This window comes from Vespula vulgaris, chromosome 4, assembly GCF_905475345.1.
Source record: "Vespula vulgaris chromosome 4, iyVesVulg1.1, whole genome shotgun sequence".
Lineage (NCBI taxonomy): Eukaryota > Metazoa > Arthropoda > Insecta > Hymenoptera > Vespidae > Vespula > Vespula vulgaris.
Window position 1 is genome coordinate 4,561,256 of NC_066589.1, and position 23,281 is coordinate 4,584,536.

At 36.5% G+C, this 23,281-nt stretch overlaps 1 protein-coding gene across 1 annotated transcript in view; it reads left to right on the forward strand.

Annotated features, from left to right (window-relative positions):
* The window catches only part of LOC127062998 (protein kibra), a 53,591-nt gene that overhangs the window by 6,960 nt on the left and 23,350 nt on the right, over nt 1-23,281 (forward strand). The window contains exons 2-3 of the mRNA XM_050992104.1: nt 14,138-14,247; nt 14,338-14,432. Coding sequence (XP_050848061.1) covers nt 14,138-14,247; nt 14,338-14,432 — 205 coding nt within the window. The remainder of the gene's footprint in view (nt 1-14,137; nt 14,248-14,337; nt 14,433-23,281) is intronic.

Consider the following 23,281-nt stretch of genomic DNA (forward strand, 5'->3'; position numbering starts at 1 on the left):
GCATTCTTCGTTGCGGCACGGCTATTACGCTCTTCTCTTGGCTTCGGGGAAGGGGTAGAGAGAAGGGGGAAGGGTTTGCCGGTTTTTCATGCATTTATCCCGATTATTCTTTTTCTCTATAGACCGATAATATATTACAATTCCTATCGACCTACGAATCGCGTTACGCTTAACATTTTTTTCTTGGGTTGCCATTATTTCTTTTTTTATTGCGTCGTTTTGTATCTCTTATCGAGATAATTGTTGCATGGCCGTGGGTGGGGAGGCGAGAGGTGCATCATCCATCCATTTCGTATTTCTTTCATAAACTTTTGTAGTTTGTATATCCTACAGTATATTACAATATGTTGTATATATGTAAATGATAAGAGATATCATGACAGAAAGAGAAACAGAGAGGGAATATATCATTAACTTTTCTTTTGTAATATTTCGTAGCGAAAATAGAGCATTTTCGGCCGACTAAACGACTTGTTAAGAAGAACTTAACATCAGTGATAAGAGTATAGTCTTATTTAATCTTTACCTACACACACACACACACACACATATATAGTGAGAGAGAGTGACCTTCAGGATAAGACTTGCGAAAATCCCGCAGCAGTCAACGCGTTGACGATATCTTCTTTTCGTGTCACGTGACTACTGTGCTGCCACAGTATCGCAGTCACAGAAATTAGTAACGATATTCGCCATTGATATATTGTTAGAGATTCGCAACGACGCCATGTTTAATTCAGGTAGAAAACGACAAAGGAAATAAATATCTCGAAAAGTTTGACGGCCAGGCTCGTTTAACGAGATCACCAAATGAAATTTCTTTCCTTGCTAGGAGCAATCCTACTCGGTAATTCAAAAGGGTCGACGTATCTTCTTTATTTTTTGTCGTACAAATGACAGACGAACGTCCTTGCTCGAAATCTTTCAGAGACGAGTTCTACGAAGATGAAGAAGAGGGCAAGTGCTCTTTCTCTCTCTTTCTGTCTTTCTTCGGTTCAGGATCTTTTTCCTCGCGATCCCGAAGCAAAGAATGCGTTGGGTTGCGTCTCGAGTACGTTGCAACGCAGGAACGAGAACCACTTTTCCCGGCACAATCTCACGTTCATAACGCATCGTGCCAACGGCATCTGCTTGCCATCTGTGTTTAGAAAAATCTCTTCACGGAATCTCTCTGTCTCTATTTGTCTCTCTTTCTCTCTCTGTCTCTCTTTCTTTCTACCTTACCGTGTTTTCTTTTATCTTCTCTTTCTATCTGGAAAGACTTGCTAAAAATGCAGTCTGTGTTTATAGTTTACGCATAATGCTTTTGTAGCTCTCTCTCTCTCCCTCTCTCTTTCTGTTATTTCTATGTACGTGTATATACGTGTGCGTGTTTGTGCAGTCCTATCTTCTTTTAGACGGAATTCACAGGAATCTGTTATAGAAAACACATTTGCTGACTGATTACGTCATAGGTCGATGGTGTACCATACGATGGGAAAAGAGAGAAAGAAAGAAGGAGATAAAGAAAGAGAGAGAGAGAGAGAGAGATAATACAAATTTATTTTTCTTTCTCCAATGGAGCAGGTGTCTCGTTTATACGAGCTAAGCTTTTAACGATAAACTATGGTCGAATGCGATAATGATCTTTCTCGTGTCATGGTACGCGTGCGTTGGTGTCAAATTCATGTCAATTTTAAAAAGATGATAAAGTAACGTTCGCCCGAGAGAAAGGTAGATAGAACCCAGGGTCTAATTATAAGACACGTCGCTATCACGTCTTACGATTAAACACGTCGTGCTGCTCGCTCCCTTAATGACTCCTTGCTCGTTTATTAGGTACGACAGCAGGGAGTTCCTTGTACTCACGGTATATGGCGGAAAGTGCAACAGACGATTATCTTCGAAGCTACTATAAATTGTAGATCTTTAAATTTCATATGAAAATTTCAATTCGTAAAAGCAATCCGTAGGGTATATTTTTATAGGTTTAGATCAAAACGACATAAAAAAAAGAGAATATATGACGAGGACTTTCGATTTTAAAATGGCAGACATCTAAAAAAAAAAAAAGAAAGGTTAATAGACATCTCGTTGGTGAAATATTTCATTGTTAATCATATACGATAGTCAGGTGTTTTTAAAAAATTATTTCTTCTCTTCTGTTAACTAATGATCGTTATCGGAAGAAAAAATGAAATTATCAGGTAATCTATTTATGAAGTGATTAACTATATCTAGCTCGTAATCAATCGAAATGAATATATTTTTCGTTTTTATTTTCTCGCATAAAAATCTCAATATCTGAGCTTTCATCATTATCACAACAAATGTCATCATTAATATCGCTTGAAAAATCTGTCATTAGTCTGTAACTCTTTTTCCTACAGGTATCACAATCTTATTTTTACATTACAAACTGAGTGTCACAATCATCATCACAAATAGCTTCGTGTTTCCGATAAATCGATCGAAAATATTTCTCTGATATAGTTAATTCTTTTTTCATTATCCATATCAAAGAAAAAAAAAAAAAAAAGACAATTAACAGAATTAATTCACGCGAAAGGCTAAATCGGAAAGCTTTTAAACGAGTTACAATTACTCTGGATTGAAACATGGGAAACGTGAGATATTCTCGTAGTTCGCTCGCGAACGAATTGGAAAATTCAAAAAAAAAAAGAAAAGAAAGAAAAGAAAAAAAAATAGAAAAAATAAAGAGAAATCACAAGAAGAAAATAACAAGATTGAAAATGAAATACGAAATATAAATGCGAAAATTACAAACAGCGACGGTCCATTAACATTAATTCGTGAAGCCGTGTATGTCTATTGATCAGGGTCCAGAGGGGGCGGAGTTCCTTAGTCATACAGAAGCGTTCCTTTAACACGATAATAAGAACGCTTGCGTTTGACCTTCCTTAGATCACTGCATCCGAACGGCATTCCTTTATCGTGCGTTACACAATGCGCCGTACAGAATGGTCACGACGCCTTGAGTTTTCTTTGATAGGACGAGTATCAAGGTGGCGTGCCATTCGAGATGGATTTGTGACGATGGTGGGGAGAAGAAGGGTATCGTTTATAAAGATTGAGATCCCCTACCCACCGGTTTCTACCTCGTTTTCGATCGTTTCTCCATAGGAGAGAAGTTTTCATGGCGTGCCATACGAGAGAGGCCTAGGGCAAACTCGCTTTTTTTTTCTTTATTTCTTTTTTCGTTTTTTTTTCTTTGTTTTTTTTTGTTTTGTTTCCACCACCCCTCCGCCCCGTCCTCCCTCTTTTTTTCCTCTCTCGAGCGTATTTACGCACGAGCGAGCGTGCTGTCACGTATACGCGTGCGTGAGCAAAGCCATGGCACAAATTAAGGGGCCAAGAGTGTTCCCAAACTTGGAAATTCGATACATTCCAGCGTCGTGACGCGGCCGCATGCCACGGCTACGCGCCGAGCCGAACGGCCACGAATGGAGGCGAACGTAACCGAGGCGAGTCGAAGCGAGCCGAAGCAGGATGCCTTGCACTATGCCATAAGTACGCGTGTGTAGCGCGAGATGGGATCGCGGGTATATATATATATATATACATATACATATATGTATGCATGCATATGTATACGTATGTACGTACTCGTATAGTTACATTGGTTCGAACGAATACTAATACCCGGACGAATTAGCTAGCGTCTTTTTTTTCGATTAGCATGATTACTCGATTGCAGATCGACCAACCGAATCTAATCTATTCTATCGAAACGAACTCGTGTTCTCGTTTAAGTGAAATCATATTTTTAACTCGTACAGCTATATCTCTGTTTAGTCGCTTTGAACGTTTCCCTCTTCTTTTTTTATCTTACCTAGCCGCGTGACGTAACCGACAGGACGGTATTGTGTTTGAAACAAACTCCAGAGGGAAAGAGACTTACGAGGCGAATACTTGCGGTCGTACCATCGCGTTAGCCGCATTCCGACCGAACGGAGTTTCCTATAAACTCGCGTTACACGTACCACTTCGCCTTTCGCGAGCCAATCGTCGAGCGCGCGAATACCAGTGGAATCGTGAGAACCGTGTACGCGAGCGAATTCCACTTGCTTTACAGGTACATATAGGTATAGGGGTACGTAAGCCGATGAAAATGGAGGAACGCTTTTAACACGCTCTTAACTTGAAAATCTTAAGAATTAACGATTAATTCATTCATTCTTATTATTTGATTAAACCTACGCATATAAAGGGGGATACGATAGGAAATTGTAATATTGTCCTTTGTCGAATGAAGAACGAAAAGATATTTTATTACGAGAGATTGAGGCTTGCTTCTTCGAGTCCGTCGCCTTGTAGGTGCCGCGTATCGTTGCTAAACGCGTCGCCTTTTACTCTGGTTTTAAGAACGATAGATTGGTGGCTTTTCTCGGGTGGCCTTACGACGTCTAAACAGGTAAAAGTGCGAAAACGTGAGTGACGTATGCATGTGCGTATCTACGTACATATCTATACACTTACATATCTATACATACATTACATACATACATTACATACATAGATACATACATGCGTACCTATGCGCATACATTCTTTTAGCAATGCACGCAAGTAGTGCCCTTGGGGCAGAGCCAGGTAGTCGAAGAGACACCCACGCGATTTGTATGCCCATGCATATAGGTGAGCGCGGACGGCATTATTCAGGGCCGTGTCTCTCGCCTAGCCAACAAACAAATAGCCACACCTGCGTCGATCTCGCATCCCATATAACCTCTCCCATCCCTCCCCCTTCTCTCTCTCTCTCTCTCTTAGTGCTCTCTATAAGATAAAAATCCAGCCCCCAGCGTTCTCGAATTTATTTACACGTAACACCGTACGTCAAGCTTCTTCCCTTACAAACCTCATGATTATTCGCACGGATGCCTACGTTAGTATATTTTAAAAGACTCTCGATCGAGTCTTACTTTCTATTTCCTCGTATTTTTTTTTCTATCGAATCTTTTCTTCTCCTCTCTCTTTCTTTCTTTATTTTTTGTTTCCGTCGATTCTTTCAAAGGATAAACGAAGGGACTGTATATTTTCTTTATTTTCGTTATTCTCGCTGTCTCTAAACTTTCTCGATAGAAACATTCAATGATCGACAAATCAGGGAAAGACAAATTCCTTGTCAAGTTTTCCCGAGCTAATTATCGAGCTTTTTTTTTCTTTATGGTGTAGAACTAATGTGAAAGGTAATTTTGTTAGAAATACGTATCGATATCGAAGTAATACGTCGTTCTTCATCGTGAATACAGCTATGCGTTAACGTTACATGTGCAACATAATGATTTCGTAATCTAGGTATGGATCGAATTATGCTGTTGTTGTCCACGTGGATCGATGAAATTGCATTTCTTATTTCTTTCGAGGCTTCCTCCTCGACGATTGTTTATTTTCATTGCCAATAATAGTAGTAGTAGTAGTAGTAGTAGTAGCAATAGTGGTGGTAATAGTGTAGTAATAGTAGTAGTGGTAGTGATAGTAGTAGTAATAGTGTAGTAATAGTAATAGTAGTAGTAGTAGCACAGCATCTATGTTACGAAGCCGTTCGGAGAAAAGACTGATTGGAGGGGGAAGCCCTCGAGAAGATTATGTAATAACCTCCTCTGACAAGTAGAAAATCGATGAACAAACGCGCGTACGATACCTCTTGAACGTGTACGTTGATTTTTGCGTTCACCATTGCATTCCTCTTAGAACTTTCTTTCGAGAAATATCATACACGAGAGATTACAAATTCTTTTCTTTTTTCCTTCGTTTTTATTTCTTCTTCTTCTTTTTTTCTTGTCTTATTGTAATCTTCGTAAAAGAACGTTTCGTCGCTAACTTTTCATAGAGAATGCATTATTTTCTTTTTTCGCAATAAACGATCGAGTTATTCGGAAGTCAATCTTTTTCTTTTCTTTTTTTTTTTTTTTTTTTTATATTATATAATATAAAATCTTATATTTCTGTTTGTCAACAGGAAGGAGCAACATTTTATTTTATACGCGATTATATTATGTATACATATTAAACGTTACATCTTGCAATATTTCATTGTTTACATGTTTGAAAAATGTATAAGGTTAAACAAATGAAAATTTATAAATTCATAAATTTTCTTCGTATCTTGACTTTAATGTTGGGCGGGTCAGTTATTGAAATCATTCGAAAGAAAATGAAGGGGGTGTTGTGCCAAATTGAAACTTGACTATCTTTAAGATCTCTGATATCATTAATTCACTGCATAGTCCTCTTAAGAGTTCGATCGCAAAAGCGAAAAAAATGAGAACGTAAGTTCGAATTCTTTCGAAATGACGACGAACGTCGTAACGATAAACTATTCTCCATAATCGGGACTGATAGTTAGAATAAAAGAAAGAAAGAGGAGGAGAAGGTGGAGGAGACGGGAAGAACGTTACGAACCCACGTACATAACTCGTACCTTTTGCGAAAGGTAATAATTTGAATCTCTCCTTAACGCGAAACTTGGCTCGGCACTTTCCATCGCTATTTAGCTCTTTTGCGACATTCACGAAATCGCCTCTGTAGGCGTTCTTTCGTAAACGTTCGAGAACGACACGATCGTTCCCGTAACGTAATATCTTCTTCCTCCTTATTGTTTTTCGATTCAGCTTGCAGTTGGATCGAACGTAATTTCTCGATATTTAATGTCTACAAGAAATTTTCAATAATTTCGTTTCTTTACGAACAAGTAATATCTATCATAGCTATTTCATTACAAATCGAAAGAAATGAATGGAATTCTGAATAACGATCGTATTACTGTTTGACAAAATATTTTATTGTTGAATAGAAAAAAATAAATTTACGATAATTCTCTGCTTCAATAATTATGACTATATGACTACAAAGTATGTAAAATAAGAAAAGAATCATGCATTATAAAGTTAAAGAAGGAAGGTTTATAAAAAGTTAATAAACAAATTTTTAACGAGTTAAATACTTTGTCACAATGAATGAAATAAATTTTCGATGTTAACAAATGAGAGAGAATGAGAAAGAGAGATGGTATTTTAACGAAACTGTTCTCTCTTCTCTCGAGCATCTAGTGAAAAATACCTCGTTGAAAAAAAAAAGACTCAGCAGCGTGCGTAAGATCACGGAGTGAAATCAGCGCATTCCTCGTCGGCCCTCTCGAGAGTCGTGCTATTGTTTCGTAGGAGACCGCCGGCGTCATTCTAAAGAGATCGCGATCCAAGTCACGAGCGATTGTACGTCTACTACCATCGTAATTATTTATAATTGCGCTTGGATTTCATTCCTGCGGCGACGTTCATTGTTCGATAATACTTATAAACGATATTCATTCGATTGTGAAAATACACGACCGAGACAGTTGTTTACTCCCGTGTAAAATCAAGAAAAAAATTATATATATATATATATGTACATATAGATCAAAATTGTGAAACAAGATTCTTCTATACGAATATTTTTTTTCTTTTAGATGTAATCGATATATCGTGTATCTTATGTCTGTGAGAACCAAGCAGAAGCTCGTTAGATCGTTAAAATTCTCACACTTTTTTTTCCGTCTATATCGATATCGTAATTTGATTTGAGTTCGAGAAAAAGAGAGAGAAATATTTTATGTATCAACTAGTTCGTGGTAATCTCCGATTTTGAATAATTTTCTATGCAGTAAAGAAATTTGATGTTATAATGAAAAATTATATAATTATTTCAATTTGAAATCGTTGTGGTTTCAGGGGATATAAAAATGATCTACAAGAATATAAGTATATATATTGTTGGTTATAAATGATTATAAAGTATTTGGTTATACAAGAATTTTTGTCTTTCAATATATTTTTCAATAATAGGCAAATGTATTAATGAAAGTAGGTTGTATCCTTTGTATCGGTTAAACTCGGAAATGATAATTTCACCGATCGTTATCGTTATGATTGAAACGAATTCATTCTCGAGATATGATAAAAATAGATAGATAAACCTATAACCATTGTAAATAAGAAAATGATTCACGTATCTAAAGACAAGTAGCTTGATGCGATAAACGTTCGAACCGTTTTTGTGGAAGAGAATATGTCAAACGCGGAATATAAAGTCTGAGTCGAAATGAAATTACACATATTGTCAATAACGAAAGAAAACCCATCGTCTCTCATATGACTCAGTCTTTTACGATACGTTGTCCGCGTTCCTTCCGCATTAATTGAATATCTTCGTTTTAAATTGCGTCCGTGCATGCAAACATAGATAGACGTACACACCTTAATCGAATTGATTAATAATCTTTAACGAATTCTGAAAAAAAGTCATTAAGATAATTTTTAAATCGAATCCGGCAATAAATAATAATTGTACTTGATTATAAACGATTTATCGATTAAAATTTTTCACCGCGAAGTCGAAATAATATTTAATTTTAAAGACTTTCTTATCGACCGAATTGAATTTCTTTTCTACGCAATTGTTAAAAATAACGTTATAAAATGTATCACGATGAAGTGTACAGATCAAAGATTAAAAAAGAAAAAAAAATAAGGAGAAAGAAAGAGAAAAATGTCCGAAAAGGTTTGGAGTGCTACGACGTATTAAAGATAAAAGAATGTGTCTCTTCGATAAACGTCACATTTGTGTGTTTGTCGTATGTATATGTATAGACATCGGCTAGACTTTACATCGTAATCATCGCGAAAATATTCGAGGGTATGAATGTGTATAGAGATAGGAGGAACGTATAGAAGACTAAAATTTCTTAGTTATGTCTTTCTTTTTTTTTTTTTATTTTTTCTTTCTTCTTTTTTTTCTTTTTTTCTTTTATTGCATTCCTGATAAAAGATATGCGAAGAAACGAACGAAACGACGGAGGAGGAAGGAACACCGAAGGCGTGTATGACGAAACCTACGTGGAATTTCAGTGCAAAGGAAATCAAGCGGAACGTTTGTTTATTTCCTTCCACCGTCAAATTCCACTGTGGCGAGTCAATAGCGAAATAGTTTCTGTAGAGACATGGGTTTACACATTTTCCATTCCATAGAACGACAGAATATTGAAATAATTCTTTTACCATTCCTAATTTACATTTTTTATTTCGTCTAGCATTAGAAATTATTTTGAATGGTTTTCCTTTTTTTCTTTCTTTCTTTCTTACTTCTTACAACTAAATCAATTTTAATACGTTAATATAATTATTTGTTTAATATCAAATCATTTAACTTATTATTGAACCTGATTTAACAGAAACATTATTAGTCAAGAAATAAAATGAGCTCTCTTTTACTCAAATAATAATATCTCAGAATTATTAATATTTTTGTTAATAGTTTTCAATCGTACAATCTTCCAAGTTGACGATATAAAATAAATCTTGTAAATCTCAAATTTGTTATTATCTTTTAAATCTGCAGTTTCTAATATTTTCGTTAATTTATAAGATTAAATGTAATCCTAGACATTCTTATTAATACATACATATATATATATATATATTTTAAATCGAGAATTGTAAAAAAATATTATTTACAAGTATATCAATATCGTCTATTCTTCGACGGAGTTAATAAATTCGGTTTAGGAACGACTCGTATTATAATATCTATACAGGAAAAACAGAATGCACCGAGCATAAAGAAACAATTACTTGTCAACATAATGAAAAATATGAATAATTTTGAAAGGCATTTAAATTTACGTACATACATATTATTTACACGTATGTTTTTATGTTCGTTGAGTCGAGTTGTGAATTCGCTAAGTCGTTTTAACAACCTTGGCATATCAGCGTCGCGTTGACTTAGCGTCGATTCACCATTTGATTCCTCCCTCCGCCTACGGCTCTGTTTCACTGTGTCCTTTATTTGAAGATTTATATACACTCGCACACACACATACGCACTCTCACACACACGTGTATGTTTTATCCACGTAAATGTATGTCCACGAACATACACACGTGTACATGGACATACATTTACGCATTCTGTCGCACCTTGTTGTAACAGTAGTAGGGCAGAAACTGTAAGGCCAAGGGCACGCTACTAGAATCGTGATTCACGTAGCAAGAATGGAATTGAAAATTGTTGTCCCTGAGCCTCGAGTTCTCTCTCGAGTTCTATGCAACAATACCGTCGTTGTTTCAAAGGTCACGTTTTTTCTTTACCTTCTGAAGCTATGCACACGTATGAGTATACGTGTAATTATATTCACATGGATCATAGCAGTAATAAAACTTGTCCTTATTTTATAGCGATCTATCTGTATCATTATATGTTTATTATTACGTCACGTAGATATTCTTCGTTACGTCGATACACAATTCGCATTATATTTCCTTAATATTTTTTCTCTATGTGACGTAATAATAAGCATTCAGTTGTTCAGAAGAATTGATATGTTATCGAACAGATATCGGAGTTTTAATCGAGCATAAAAATTAATTTTGCATAAACAATTTTTTGTTATTTCTGTTATTGTTATTTATGTTATCGAATAGATATCAAAGTTTTAATCGAGGGTATAAATTCATTTTTTGCATAAACAATTTTTTTGTTATCTCTAAAATAATATTACGTAATGTGAAATTTATAGTTCGAAACATTAATCTTTGGATATCAGCTAGCAATTAATTTTTGTCTGACGAACGAACAAAATAAAACGAATATTTATTTATATATGAATGTGCCGATTTCAAAATAATATGCCGTCAAAGAAAATTAAATTTATCTTACTCGATTAGTTGGAGCAGCGATATTTTTCGTGTCGGTTGAGCAATCCTTAATTTTTCTTTCTTTTCGTTTTATTTCTTTTTTGTCTTTTTTGATTCCACGAATATACAATGTATATGTTTTACTGAAAATTAAATATACGCTTAATGTGTGCGTTTGTATATGCACGTACACATATGTACGTACGCATGCAGTAATAGTAGTCGTTACATAATTAAGGACGATCTAATTAATTGTTTTCATCTATGTATCTATTAATTACACACTGACAAATGGAAGCGTATAATTTAAACGACAACGTAATCTACTGACGTAGCTGTCAAAGATTACTCTCTATTAAAACGTTCCAACATTCGTAAATGAAAGATGGAATCGATCTTTGCTACGTTACGTTAGCATCCGTTTCATTCCCATAATTTCTTCATTTTATTACCGTCAGAATTAAAATTCTTTTATTATATCATTTATACGATTAGTATCGTTACAAGTACTTTTATCATTACAAGAACTTTATCATATCTATATATATATATATATATAAAGTTCTCTCTTATTACCTTGTTACTTCATTCTTATTATTTAATTGACTTCATTTAATCATTCTATATTATTCGCACTTATTTAAATTGAAGAGTTTATAAAATAAAAGTTCATTTATTTCTCTCTCTCTCTCTCTCTTTCTCTCTTTCTCGGAATATGAACAAATAACACAATAATTATTTAAATCATTAACATTCCTAATTATATTTCCTTCATAATATTTCCTCTATTTTATCGCACATAATATATATGTATTTATTTTCTGTCGGTCATTGGTAAGAGTTGAAATAAATAACTTACAAATTCTTTCTCTCCTTCTCTCTCTCTCTCTCTCCACACACACACACACATATATCTACCTCCATATCTTTCTCTTTCTCTCTCATTAGATACGAATTGAAAATAATTATCGCGAGTTAATATTCGGAAATAAATCGATGGACATTGGTCTTATCGCAAAGGCAGCGAATTCTCTATGGTGGAATTCTCTTTGGAATTTCGGGCCGGTTACAGTGTGAAAAATTGTAAGAATCTTTGAGAAGTTCGTAGGTAGGTAAAAGGTAAAGGTAAAAGGGGGCTAAGAACCCTACCGCCTGAGGGAACATACCATATGCGAGGCGCGCGATCGGTATCGTCAGTTTTACCTATCTCTTTCTTTCTTTCTATCACATACATACAAACATACATACATACATATAAACAATACATACATACAAACAATACATACATACATATCTCCATACCTCCATAAACACATACATACACGTAGGTGCGCCCGTTGGCACATACGTTCGCAAATACACGTATATCGATGCACAAGAACAAGAGTGTGTGTATGTGCGAGTGCTTCCGGAAACCGAGGAGCCCATCCGGCGTGCAGGTAACGCGTATGGTAGTGGGGGAGGTAAGGAGGAAGAGGAGGAGGGGGGTGAAGAGGCGGTGCATTCCAAAACGCATCCTGTAGCATCGGCGAATCTTCCGTGCGCACGCGCGCGATTCACGCGTCTATACTTTTTATACGCGTGCGCGTGCGAACATATTCGTCCGTGAGCTTTGACACATCCTCGTCTATCTATATGCACATATACATATATACATACATACATACATACACGCATATGTATACGCAAGCACGCGATCACGTACGCGCGAACGCACACACGTAGGACATCTATATACGAACGCGATAAAGCATCGTCTTCTTCCTTCGTTTCGAGATATTTGACTTATACTTTAATGAAATACATTTCGTCAAATTTATATGTTCATTGTTAAATAAATAAAGTATTGTTATATTGACGTAGGTAATAATAATAAGAACAACGAAATTCCAACGAAGGGCGTGATTCTTTCCAATACGTTCTTTGACGTTTTTACTTTCGATTATTTTAATATTTATCTTTTGATTATTCTATTCATTACTTTTGATTATTTAATACTTATTTATTATTTGAATCTACTTTCAAATAGAAATTTTCAGAAGGATTATCTTTCTAATCTATGTAGAAGAAATACACGCGTCGTTGTTACGAAAGAGGGAGCTAATTTCTTTTTTTGGATAAAACTAGATTAGGGGAACCAGTTCTCCAATGACCTTGACCTTGACATATGTTGTCAAGGTCGTTCTTCTGAGTAACTATCGAAAGTTCTTAGCCGTCGCTCGTTGTTTGACGAAAAGTTATTAACAAAAATACTTTCACGAATTTTGTCTAATTCTCAGTAATCGTTTATGTTTTATAAGATGTATCGTTAGCTAATTCACTTTTTTATGTGTAGTAAATCGAACTCGTGGGCGGGGCATCCTTAGCCCGAAAAAATTAACTTTACCCAACCCATCTTCTAAATGTGAAATATGCTTCGGGATAGTTCTTCGAAAATGTTACCATTTAATATCCGAGAAAATATATCACGTATATATGATCTTCGAAAAATTATTTTAAGAAATAGTCGAGTTCCGAGGAAAAATTTTTCTTCGGAACGTAACCCAGCCATAACCTCCGCCCATGCTTACGATTTATTACACATAAAAAAGAAATGAATCTGTTAATAAGATATTTTATAAAACGTGTGTATGTATTTATATTGTTTCTGAATATAACACAAAATTCGTGAACATTTTTTCGATAACTTTTTTTTTTTACCGAACAACGAACTACGACTAAGATCTTTCGATTGGTACTCAGGACAGTGACCTTGACAACATATGTTAAGGTCAAAAAAAACATCGTTGTTGGCTTCCCTAATTTTTTGTATTCACTTGTACTTCTAATCGTTCGATATTTTTCCATTTTCTCTTTCCCTTCCTGCCTTTCTTATTTTTCTCTCTTTTTCTTTTTATTTATTTTGGATTGATCTACAGCGTACGGGTTAAATAGGTATTTATGTCTCATTGTCAGTTAAATTATGTCTCTCTCTCTCTCTCTCTCTCTTTCTTCTTTGAGAGCACGCTCTCGGGAGAATAAAATTAGGATGAAACACGTGACGGGTAGACGAAGAGGAATTCCGTGTCTTCTTTTCATTCTTTCTTTTTTCTTTTTTCTTTTTTTTTCTTTTCTTTTTCCTTTTCGTTCATAACTTGGAAGGTCGGGCAAGGTCGGATATGATTACCTCCGTATATACCCAAGGAAGGGAACGTGGTCGATGCTTTTTACAGCCTATTGTGAGAAGAAGAAAAGATATTTTTTATTTGTGGACTGTCCAATCTATCGATTTTAGTTTCTTTATTAATTTTGGATCTTATCCTTCCTTCGATGAATTAGGAAGGACAGTGAGTGAGCGAGCGAGACAAACAGAGAGAGAGAGAGAGAGAGAGAGAGAGAGAGAGAAAGAAATTCTTTTCCTTTTTTTTTCTTTTCAAAGGGCTGCTCTCTATTTCTTCTCTTTTTCTTTTTTTTTCTTCCAGATTTACAAAGCCGCAAACATTCGCCGATTGTATCGGAAACGAGCTCCCTCTTGGCTGGGAAGAGGCCTATGACAAACACGTGGGTGCTTACTACATCAATCATGTCAATCGTAAGTTTTAAACTCGATTTTCAAATAGTTTCAATTTCGTCGATCCGTCTGATTCGTCTGACATTCCTCTTTCTCCTTGATTAATTTCAGAAACAACTCAACTCGAGGATCCGCGGCAGGAATGGCGGGCAATTCAAGAGGCCATGCTACGAGAATACCTACAAACAGCGCAGGACGTTCTCGAGGTGAGTTTTTCAAATTCTTTGATTCTCTCTCTCCTTTTTTCTTTCTTTCTTTCTTTCTTTCTTTCTTTCTTTCTTTTTTTGTTCTTTTAGAATTTTTCCTGTTCTTTTTGTTCGATCGATCGAAAAATTATTCTTCTCGACTTGTGTGAAAATATTTATTTTGAGAACTGTATTGAGTTTTGGAAACAAGGAGAACAGGAAAGATAGAAAAGTGAGAATAAAAAGAATGTGATCGAAAAGGAAAAAGAAAGAAAATGAAAAAATTACGAAGCATCGTGCTCGTTCAGGATGTGCTGACAATGCGTTTATGGATTTGCCTCTTGATCTCGATGCCGATGAACCTTACGCAGCATGAATTTATTTAGAGGAAAGAGGGGTCGTGTGGACTTTTAAATGGGAGACGGTGGGAGCCGCGTAGACAGGAAGTCATTCCGTGAGAAATCATGTTACTTCCGGTCACTCGGTGCACCCTCGTATACTCTCATACAACACCGGTTGGGACGATTATCCCTAACCGAGATTAAATCGTTCTTGCTTATCCCCGTCACCCCATTACCGATGGGATCTTGCCGATGCGTTAATATATTTTCAACGAAATTAAAACGAAACGAAATAGGACGCCCTTAGTCTTATTTAAACGAACCGTAATAACATCTTACGGAATCAATCGAAATTAATTTTATCGTATATCTTATAGGAACATTTATTTTCCCTCGTTTTTACAAATATTCCTATTGCACAATTTATTTATTTATAAATTCTTTTTTCTCTTCATTAATCTCTCGTTTTAGTTATTATGTTTCTATTTGACTATTATTCCTTTTTCTTTTTCTTTTTCTTTTCCTTTCCGATTTTTCTCCAATATCTTTTATTCGTCGTTCTCTAAAAAAAAAAAAGAAAAGAAAAAAAAGGAAGTTTATCGATCGATTTTATCGATTGGATATGTAAGTATTATTCCTATTTTCCTTTTTATACGAATTTGTTTTTTCTTTAGATTTTTTCATGAACGATCATATTGATTCATCGATATTGGATAGATCATGAAAAAACTGTCTCGTTGCTTCCTTAAGCAACGATTAGTTTTTTATATATTCCATCGGATAATACTCGTTTACATAATAATAGTAACAATAGTCGGCTCGACCGGATGATAGAAGTTCTCTACAATTAACAATGCTTCATTTCTATACCTGACGTCGTAATAATAGCGATTCTTTTGTAATAACATTTTGTTTAACATTAACAATTAAAATGATGCATTAGGTAAAGAATTTTTTGTTCCAGTTAACGTATTCATTTTAATTATCATTTATATATATATATATATATACACATATATACATAGTATCCTTGAAAATTAAATCTTCCATAGGTGAATATTCATAAAGCTTCGTTACATCACATAATCGCTGCTCCGAATGATATTCAGATCTAATGGATAATTGGCTAATTGACTAACGTTGATGTAATAACTCTTATACGAAAGAGCGTAAATATCCGAGATCTTTGAAATTCCTATTTTATCACGATTGAAAACTGGATGAAAGATAGTCGAGATAGATTACTTCGAGAATTCCGATTAGTCGAGGTCTCTCTTTCTTTCTTTCTAACTAAAAAAGAGAGAGAACAAGAAAAAGGAAGAAAAATAATTTTTCGGGAGATAGATACATAGATAGATAGATAGATAGATAGATAGATAGATAGATAGATAGATAGATAGATAGATAGATAGAGAAAGAGAGAGAGAGAGAGAAAGAGAGAGAAGGTATGCCAATGTACGGTATATTTATTTCGGGCGAAATACTGCTCGCATGATGTCATCGTCGATTTTCGAGATCGACTTTGGCGCGCGCCTTTACATTTCGAGAGACGTTGCAAGTCGGAGGAGACGTTTCGTCGACAGCTGCGAGCGTTCTTCGTGAGGGCAAACTGCACCGTCAGGAGAAAAAAAAATAGATAGATAGAAAGAGAGAGAGAGAGAGAGAGAGAGAAACGAGAAAAAGAAAAAAAAAAAGACCAAAGATCTCGATTCGATCTTCGAGTAATGACTGGAAGAGGTAGTAGTAAGGGAGCGTGTAGGGTATCCCTGTCCTTCTTTCTACCATCGTAACGTCGATCGTTGGGTCTCACTTGCACTTATTGCATCCGCTCTCGGGTCTCTTCTGCGTGCACGCGTTCTCGCGAGCGCAACGCGCTCACTCCACTCTTGCATTCCGATGCAAATGGCCCTTCCCTCCTCTCTACCCCTTCCCTTTCCACCTTTCGACCCTCCTTCAACTCTCTCTCTCTCTCTCTCTTTCTCTTTTTTTTCTATCTCTCTGTCTTCGTCGTTCTTCAAGAGCTAGATAGATAACCCACGACTTAAAGCTAGTGGCACCTCATCCATGGAACCAATGTCATTCTACCGAGTCCACGTAATATACCCCACCTCTCTTCTTCTTCTTCTTCTTCTTCCTTTCTTTTTCTTTTTATTATTTTCCTCTTCCTCTTCTTCTTCTTCTTCTGCTTCTTTTTTTTCTTCGCTTTCATCTCCTTTTATTTCTTTTTCCATTCTCTTTCTATACATTCTATGCCGCTATATTTCTATCAGTCGTCACGACGTTACGTCCGTTCGATCTTTCATTTTCGTTATCCGATTATCTTTTCGTTTCTTTTTTTTTATTTCTTTTTATTTTTGCTTTGCATATCGATTGTATGCCTGTACGTGTATACATACGTATTTCATTTATTGCATTTTCTACTCGTTACAATCGAACGTTCCGATCGATATCATAGAAGTGCACGACGATGCGGCTATTTTAAAATCGGATCGTATATGTAAAGTTATGCTTTGATTTTTTATATCATCATACAGATTGATCAATATTTCCGATGTACCGTTGGTATCTCGTTCAGTGAATCATTTTTGTACAGTTTGCATAGTCGTCGTCGTCGTCGTCGTCGTCTATGTCGTTGTTGTCGTGTCGTTAAAATTTATGTACAAAGGAGTATTTTTATGGACAGAATATTTGCAAATAAAAATGTAATTAGACGGATGATTCTCCGTTATGAGGAATGAATATTGAGTTCTAATGATATAATATAGAATATAATTTCTTTTTCGTTCCAAACGATCGAACGTCTCTAGTAATTCAATCTCTCTTTTCTCTCTCTCTCTCTCTCTCTTCGTCTTATCGCGTAGGATTTACGGTGCACTCCGTACGGAATGCGCATGGTTCGTGAACTTGCCGCTTCTTCGAGGGGAGAACGAAAATCTTTCGTGATCTCTTAACCCTTAACGGTTCATTGTCGCGCTGACGCTCGACGTGAAATTTTATTGTTTCGGTCACAATGTCGAGGGTCGACCAACGTGACTCGACTAGTGATTTATCGCTACCAACTTACTCGAATGATAAACGAGGAATTCTCGATCGGCCGATGTTTCCTCGATGTTTCATTTCTTTCTTTCTCTTTCTTTCTTTCTTTCTTTCTTTCTTTCGTTCTTTATATCATTATCTTTATTTCATTTTATTTCGTTTTATTTGATTTGATTTCATTCGTTCTCCAATTCATTATTTCTCTATTTATTTCAAAGTACACAAATGCATGCACGCTTGTACGAAAAACGTCATCGAAGTTTTGTCGAGGATCTATTTAGATCTTTTTCGTTGTATTGTCGCGGTTGTCGGCATTGCAGTCGTTTCCTCGCATCAAACGCATTTCATCTTGCGACACGTGAGAATAAGCTGACGTAATCCCGATTCCAAGGAATTTCGAAAGTTTAGAATTGGTTTTGCGAAGACGTCATAATGACCTTGGCAGTTGCGTTCTTTCATTTCAAGTTACGAGTTCAGAGAACGAATTTCTTTATTCAAACGTATCGTTATTTCGGAGGGATACATAGATATAATATAATAACTAACATCGTTCTGACTGAAAAGTAAATAATGAAATTTTTCTCTCTGCATTTCTCCGGGAATGAGGCAAACGAAACGAGATTAAATATTCAATCCGCGAAGACATTAAAAAGTACTATACAGACATCGTACCGATAATTAAATCAATTTAATTAAAGCTTCGACTAATTGTAATTCTATCCTCGAATACTACCACTACATACATACTCGTATTGGAAGTTTATTCGAAACGGAAAGAAAGAACGGGGTCCGAAGAGGGGAATGATCGTTCCATCTGTTGTTCATAACAAGATTCGTCAAGTTACGCGCAATTAATCGGAAACGGAATTTTGCCGAAAGAATTCGAGACATCAAGGAATTCGGCGGTTTAGTCGAAAAAACACACCGACCGTTGAAGCTGAGAATTTGGGAAAAGTCGCGAGTCGGTAGGGACAAAGTCTTCGTTCGGATTGTAAGAGAAAGAGAGAAAGAGATAAAGATAGAAGAGAGAGAAAGAGAGAGAGAGAGAGAGAGAGAGACAAGCCCCAAGTCGAAAATATTTGCAAGCCAAGAATTCTTTGGATTTCGTGCCATGCGGCTAGAGAATGTCTGGCTTGGATCCGACGAAAGTATTTCGGAAGAGTCGTTCGTTGCTTCCTTCTAGTCTCGCACGCACCCCTCCTCGTTCAACGACGGACCCTCGAGATGCGAGAGGAATCTTAATTGTCATTTATTTTTGCCCACCTCCGCCTATACATACATATATAGGGTGTTTCACCTAACTCGAGCACTTGAAATATCTTCTCTTTCGATGATATACAGAAGAAAATTTGGAAAGAAAAAAGAAGGGATAAGAAAGAAAAATATTTGGAAAAGAAATTTCAGGATCTAAACGATTTTATGGAAAGATCTAAGAGAAAAAAAGAAGACAAAATGATTATTTCATCTAGAGAAACCATCCATATTATTATCAAATATGTTTTCAATAATATATTTCTCTCTTATCGCTATGTTGTACTTTATAAAAAAGACGGATTTAATCTGCGAAATTTAATATGTTTTTCGATACGTTTATTGAACGATTTTTCTCTGTTTTCAATTATTTTTGAAACTGTGATTAGTTTACATAGGAGGGTTCTTTGTCTTATTTAAAATGTATCGATGTTTAATTGGAATTATATAGAACACCTTCTAAAAGAAATATCTGATCACGAAACGATTATAAATCGTAGATCAAATCTTATCCAAAATTATCTACGAAATTAATATCGTCTGAGATCATCTAAACTCAATGACGTTTAATTTGTATTTTTATAAGTTATTGTCGTAACAAAAAATATATCGATCTATTTGAAATTCTTTAATTAGATGAAACACCATGTATATTTTTATATACGTATATCTATATTACATACCTACACAAGCTTTTGGATTCTCAACGCGCGAATAAATTCAAAAGCGATTACAGCGACAGGAAAGGAGTCTACGAGTTTTCAAGGAGAACGAGACCATCCGAATAATTTTTTGTTCTTCTTTCTATTTTTCATTTCGATCCTTTCCATTCGTTATTTATAATAAATCGATGTAAATCGATGTCATATCGTCAATTTGCAAACAAATTCATCGGTTTCTACGTTATCCTTGATGTAATATAAAACGTTAATGCAATGAATAATCCAAAATGACGAGGAATAAATTTGCAATACCAAGTTTTTTGCTTGTTAACCCTACAAAAAGAATTTTCGCAAAGGATTGTTTTCTCCCGTTATCATTTCTTTCTCTTCATTTTTCTTTTTCTTTTTTTGAGACATATTTCATTCAAAACGTTTTTACAATTCTTTTTTGTAAAATTTGAGAAAAAAAAACAGAAAAGATTATAGCCGTAAAGTAAAAAAAAAAAAAAGAAATAGGACAACAAATACCTATTTCTTTTATGTACAAAAATTTGTTAAAAATAATACATAAATAATCGATTTGTAATAATCGATGAGTTAAATAACTAATCGCTATTAATGTTTTATCGATATTTTTGTTAAAAGTAAGCCACGTTCGAAGACTATCGTTCAATTCTATTTAACATTTTCAACAAAGTACTACAAAAAAAAAAAAGAAAGAAAGAAAGAAACAGCAGATTTTCTAGATATTTCTTATAGCTCATACAATATTCCTCGTAACTGACCAGTTACAACAAAGTTCTCGTTCTCGAAGTTACGACGAAACTGTGTGAAACGAAGGGAGAGAAACTTTGTGAATGTCTCTGTCTAGAAATAGGAACCGGCTCGTGCTGCTGCTGTTAATTTAAATCTCACCGGCAGGTGTAACGTCTAGTCGGTCGTAGAGTGCGACGGGACGCGTGGTTTCTGGCAAAGCTTCTGCGAATGTAGCCGTGCATGCTCGAGGAAAGTGCATTAGATACCGAAATGTATCTCTGACATTACCCACGCTGAAAATAGCGCTTACGGTACGTCCGTGCGAGCTCCTTTGCCGACAGGAGGAGAGAGAGAGAGAGAGAGAGAGAGAACGTATCATAACGGTTCGAGACTCGAGTCGAAGTCATTGACATCGTCATCGACGAGCATCGGCCAAATTTTGTTTACACCGACTCCTTCGATGACGTGGGTGGGTAGTTGACTGACGACATCCCGCAGCGAGACATCATCCTTCGTTACCATTTTACATGATGATTCGACGACCGTTCGACGATCGTATTGTTTATTTTTTTCACAAAAAGAAGAAGCAAAAGAAAAAGAGAAAATAAATAGAAAGGAGAAATATTTGGACTCGCGTAACATCATAATCTCGTGGGAAGATAAAGCGATATAGAATATATTAGGATTCAAATATCCCACGGGATACGTTATATTTTTCTGATCGCGACGTTTAACAAAATCTCGTTACAACCCTATCGCGAATATATTTTCGCAAAGATATCAAAGGCACAGTGCGTGTCTCGACAGATAAAGTCTTGGAAGGAAGGAAAGAAGGAATAGTTGCGTGTACGTAGTCGCGACACAGAAAGAAAGAAAGAAAGAAAGAGAAAGAAAGAAAGGAAGAAAGAAAGAAAGAAAGAAAGAAGATATCTCTAGGTAAAATCGAAGCGTGCGGCGTAGGCCGACTTTAGGACGGTGACTCCTTCGACGGAGCCGAAGGAAAGAGCGAATGAAAGGGCGAAGGAAGGAGAGAAGCAAGAGCAGCAGCGTGCGGCTGCTTGCCACGGGAGATTGGAATGTCTCCCGTCCGCTTGAATCCCCCTTTGCGTCACCCCACGGCCCTCCCGGCCCCTCTCACGAAGCTTCTACGGGCTCCGGTGGAGAAGGCTGTGGAGAAAAGAGAGAAAAGAGGGCGGTGCGTGGCCCGTGGTGGTAAAGTATCCCTGTCTCTCCTTTCCGTGTGTGAATAATACGTACATAAACACATATATGTGTGTGTATACTCGCGTACACGCTCGCGTACCGGTGTGTGCGTTCGTGTGCGTCTTATAAGAAACTCGTGAACGCGAGAAAGAGATGGAGTTAGAAGAGACCCACGCGTTTCTTTCTCTCAATGCATCTCGAAGAAAGGATGCGGGTTTTCCGTCCTTCCCCGTCCTTCCTTCCCCCTCCCCTCCTCTTCCTCTTACTCCCCTCCCAGCACTCCCGGTTGCACTCTTCTCGCGCCATGCGACCCTTTTCCCGTAGTGACTACCGGTGTTACGCTCGTAGGGCCCCCAGGCAGTCCACGAAACGACTCACGAAGAGCCACGAGGACTCCCGAGGGCACACGAGTGCTTGGGCCTCTCTCTCACCCCTCCCCTCCCCCCACTATCGACTACCACTACCAATCTAACAAACACCACTACACCGTCGCTACCATCATCACCAACACCATCACTGGCAAACATCTCGACTGTGCTGACTTCTTCTTCTTCTTTCTCCACACGAATCGCGAATCTGCCCTCGAGGAATCCAAATTCGAAGCATCTTTTTTCCGAATACCTTCCTGGCTCGACCTTTCACCGATTATTTTTCTTCTCTCTTTTTTTTTCATGCTGAGAGAGAAGAGAGAGAGAGAGAGAGAAAGAGAAGATTACGGCACATCGAATTCCCACGTGGACTTGGAAAGGATTCACCTCGGAAATAGCAAGGTTCTCTCTTTCTCTCTCTCTCTTTTGAATGGGCGTATCTCACGACTAAGGTAGTGCCGAGGGATTGGAGAGGAGTAAGAGAGAGAGAGAGAGAGAGAGAGAAAGGTTATTGACGGTGGCGCTGTTGCACTCCGTTTGCCGGCGTGGTTTTTCACATTCCTACGGCTCTCTTCCAGGAGCAAACAATGTTAACGACTATGGGAAGGGTTCAGGATTCCATCTCTACCCAGCGATACATAAATAGGCCGTCTCTCTTTCTCTTTCTCTTTCTCCTTCTCTCTTCTCTCTCTCTCTCTCGCTCTTCCTCCTTCTCACCGATTTGTTCAGATAAACGTGTATTACGAGAGGATTATAAAAATGTCTTTTTTTTTTATTCTCTCTCTCTCTCTTTTTTTTTCGTCCTTTTACAAAAGATAATTTTTTTAGAAGTAAAAACAATCTCTCACTTCCTACCATCGTCTATTTCACCCTCTCTTATTTTTCTTTTCCTTCCTTTATCTTGTCCTTTTTCTCGTTTTCTTTTAATTCTGCCTGTTAATATGCCATTACGTTTTCGCTTATGCCAACGGCGTAAGCATATATCTCTCTCCTCCCACGATAATGACTTTGACCTCGTCGATTGTCGAATCTCGTGGACTTTCTTTTCTACCTTTCGATATGAACGTATTGAGAAAGTTCAACGAGAACGTCTATGTCTTTCCTCGTGTAAATGTTCTATAAAAATATTCTATATATCGTATATATATATATATATATCCGTCAAAATATTCATGATAATTATGATTAATATTATAATAGGATATCATTGATTCGATTAAATGAAATATTCTATAGATTTCTAATACGTATTA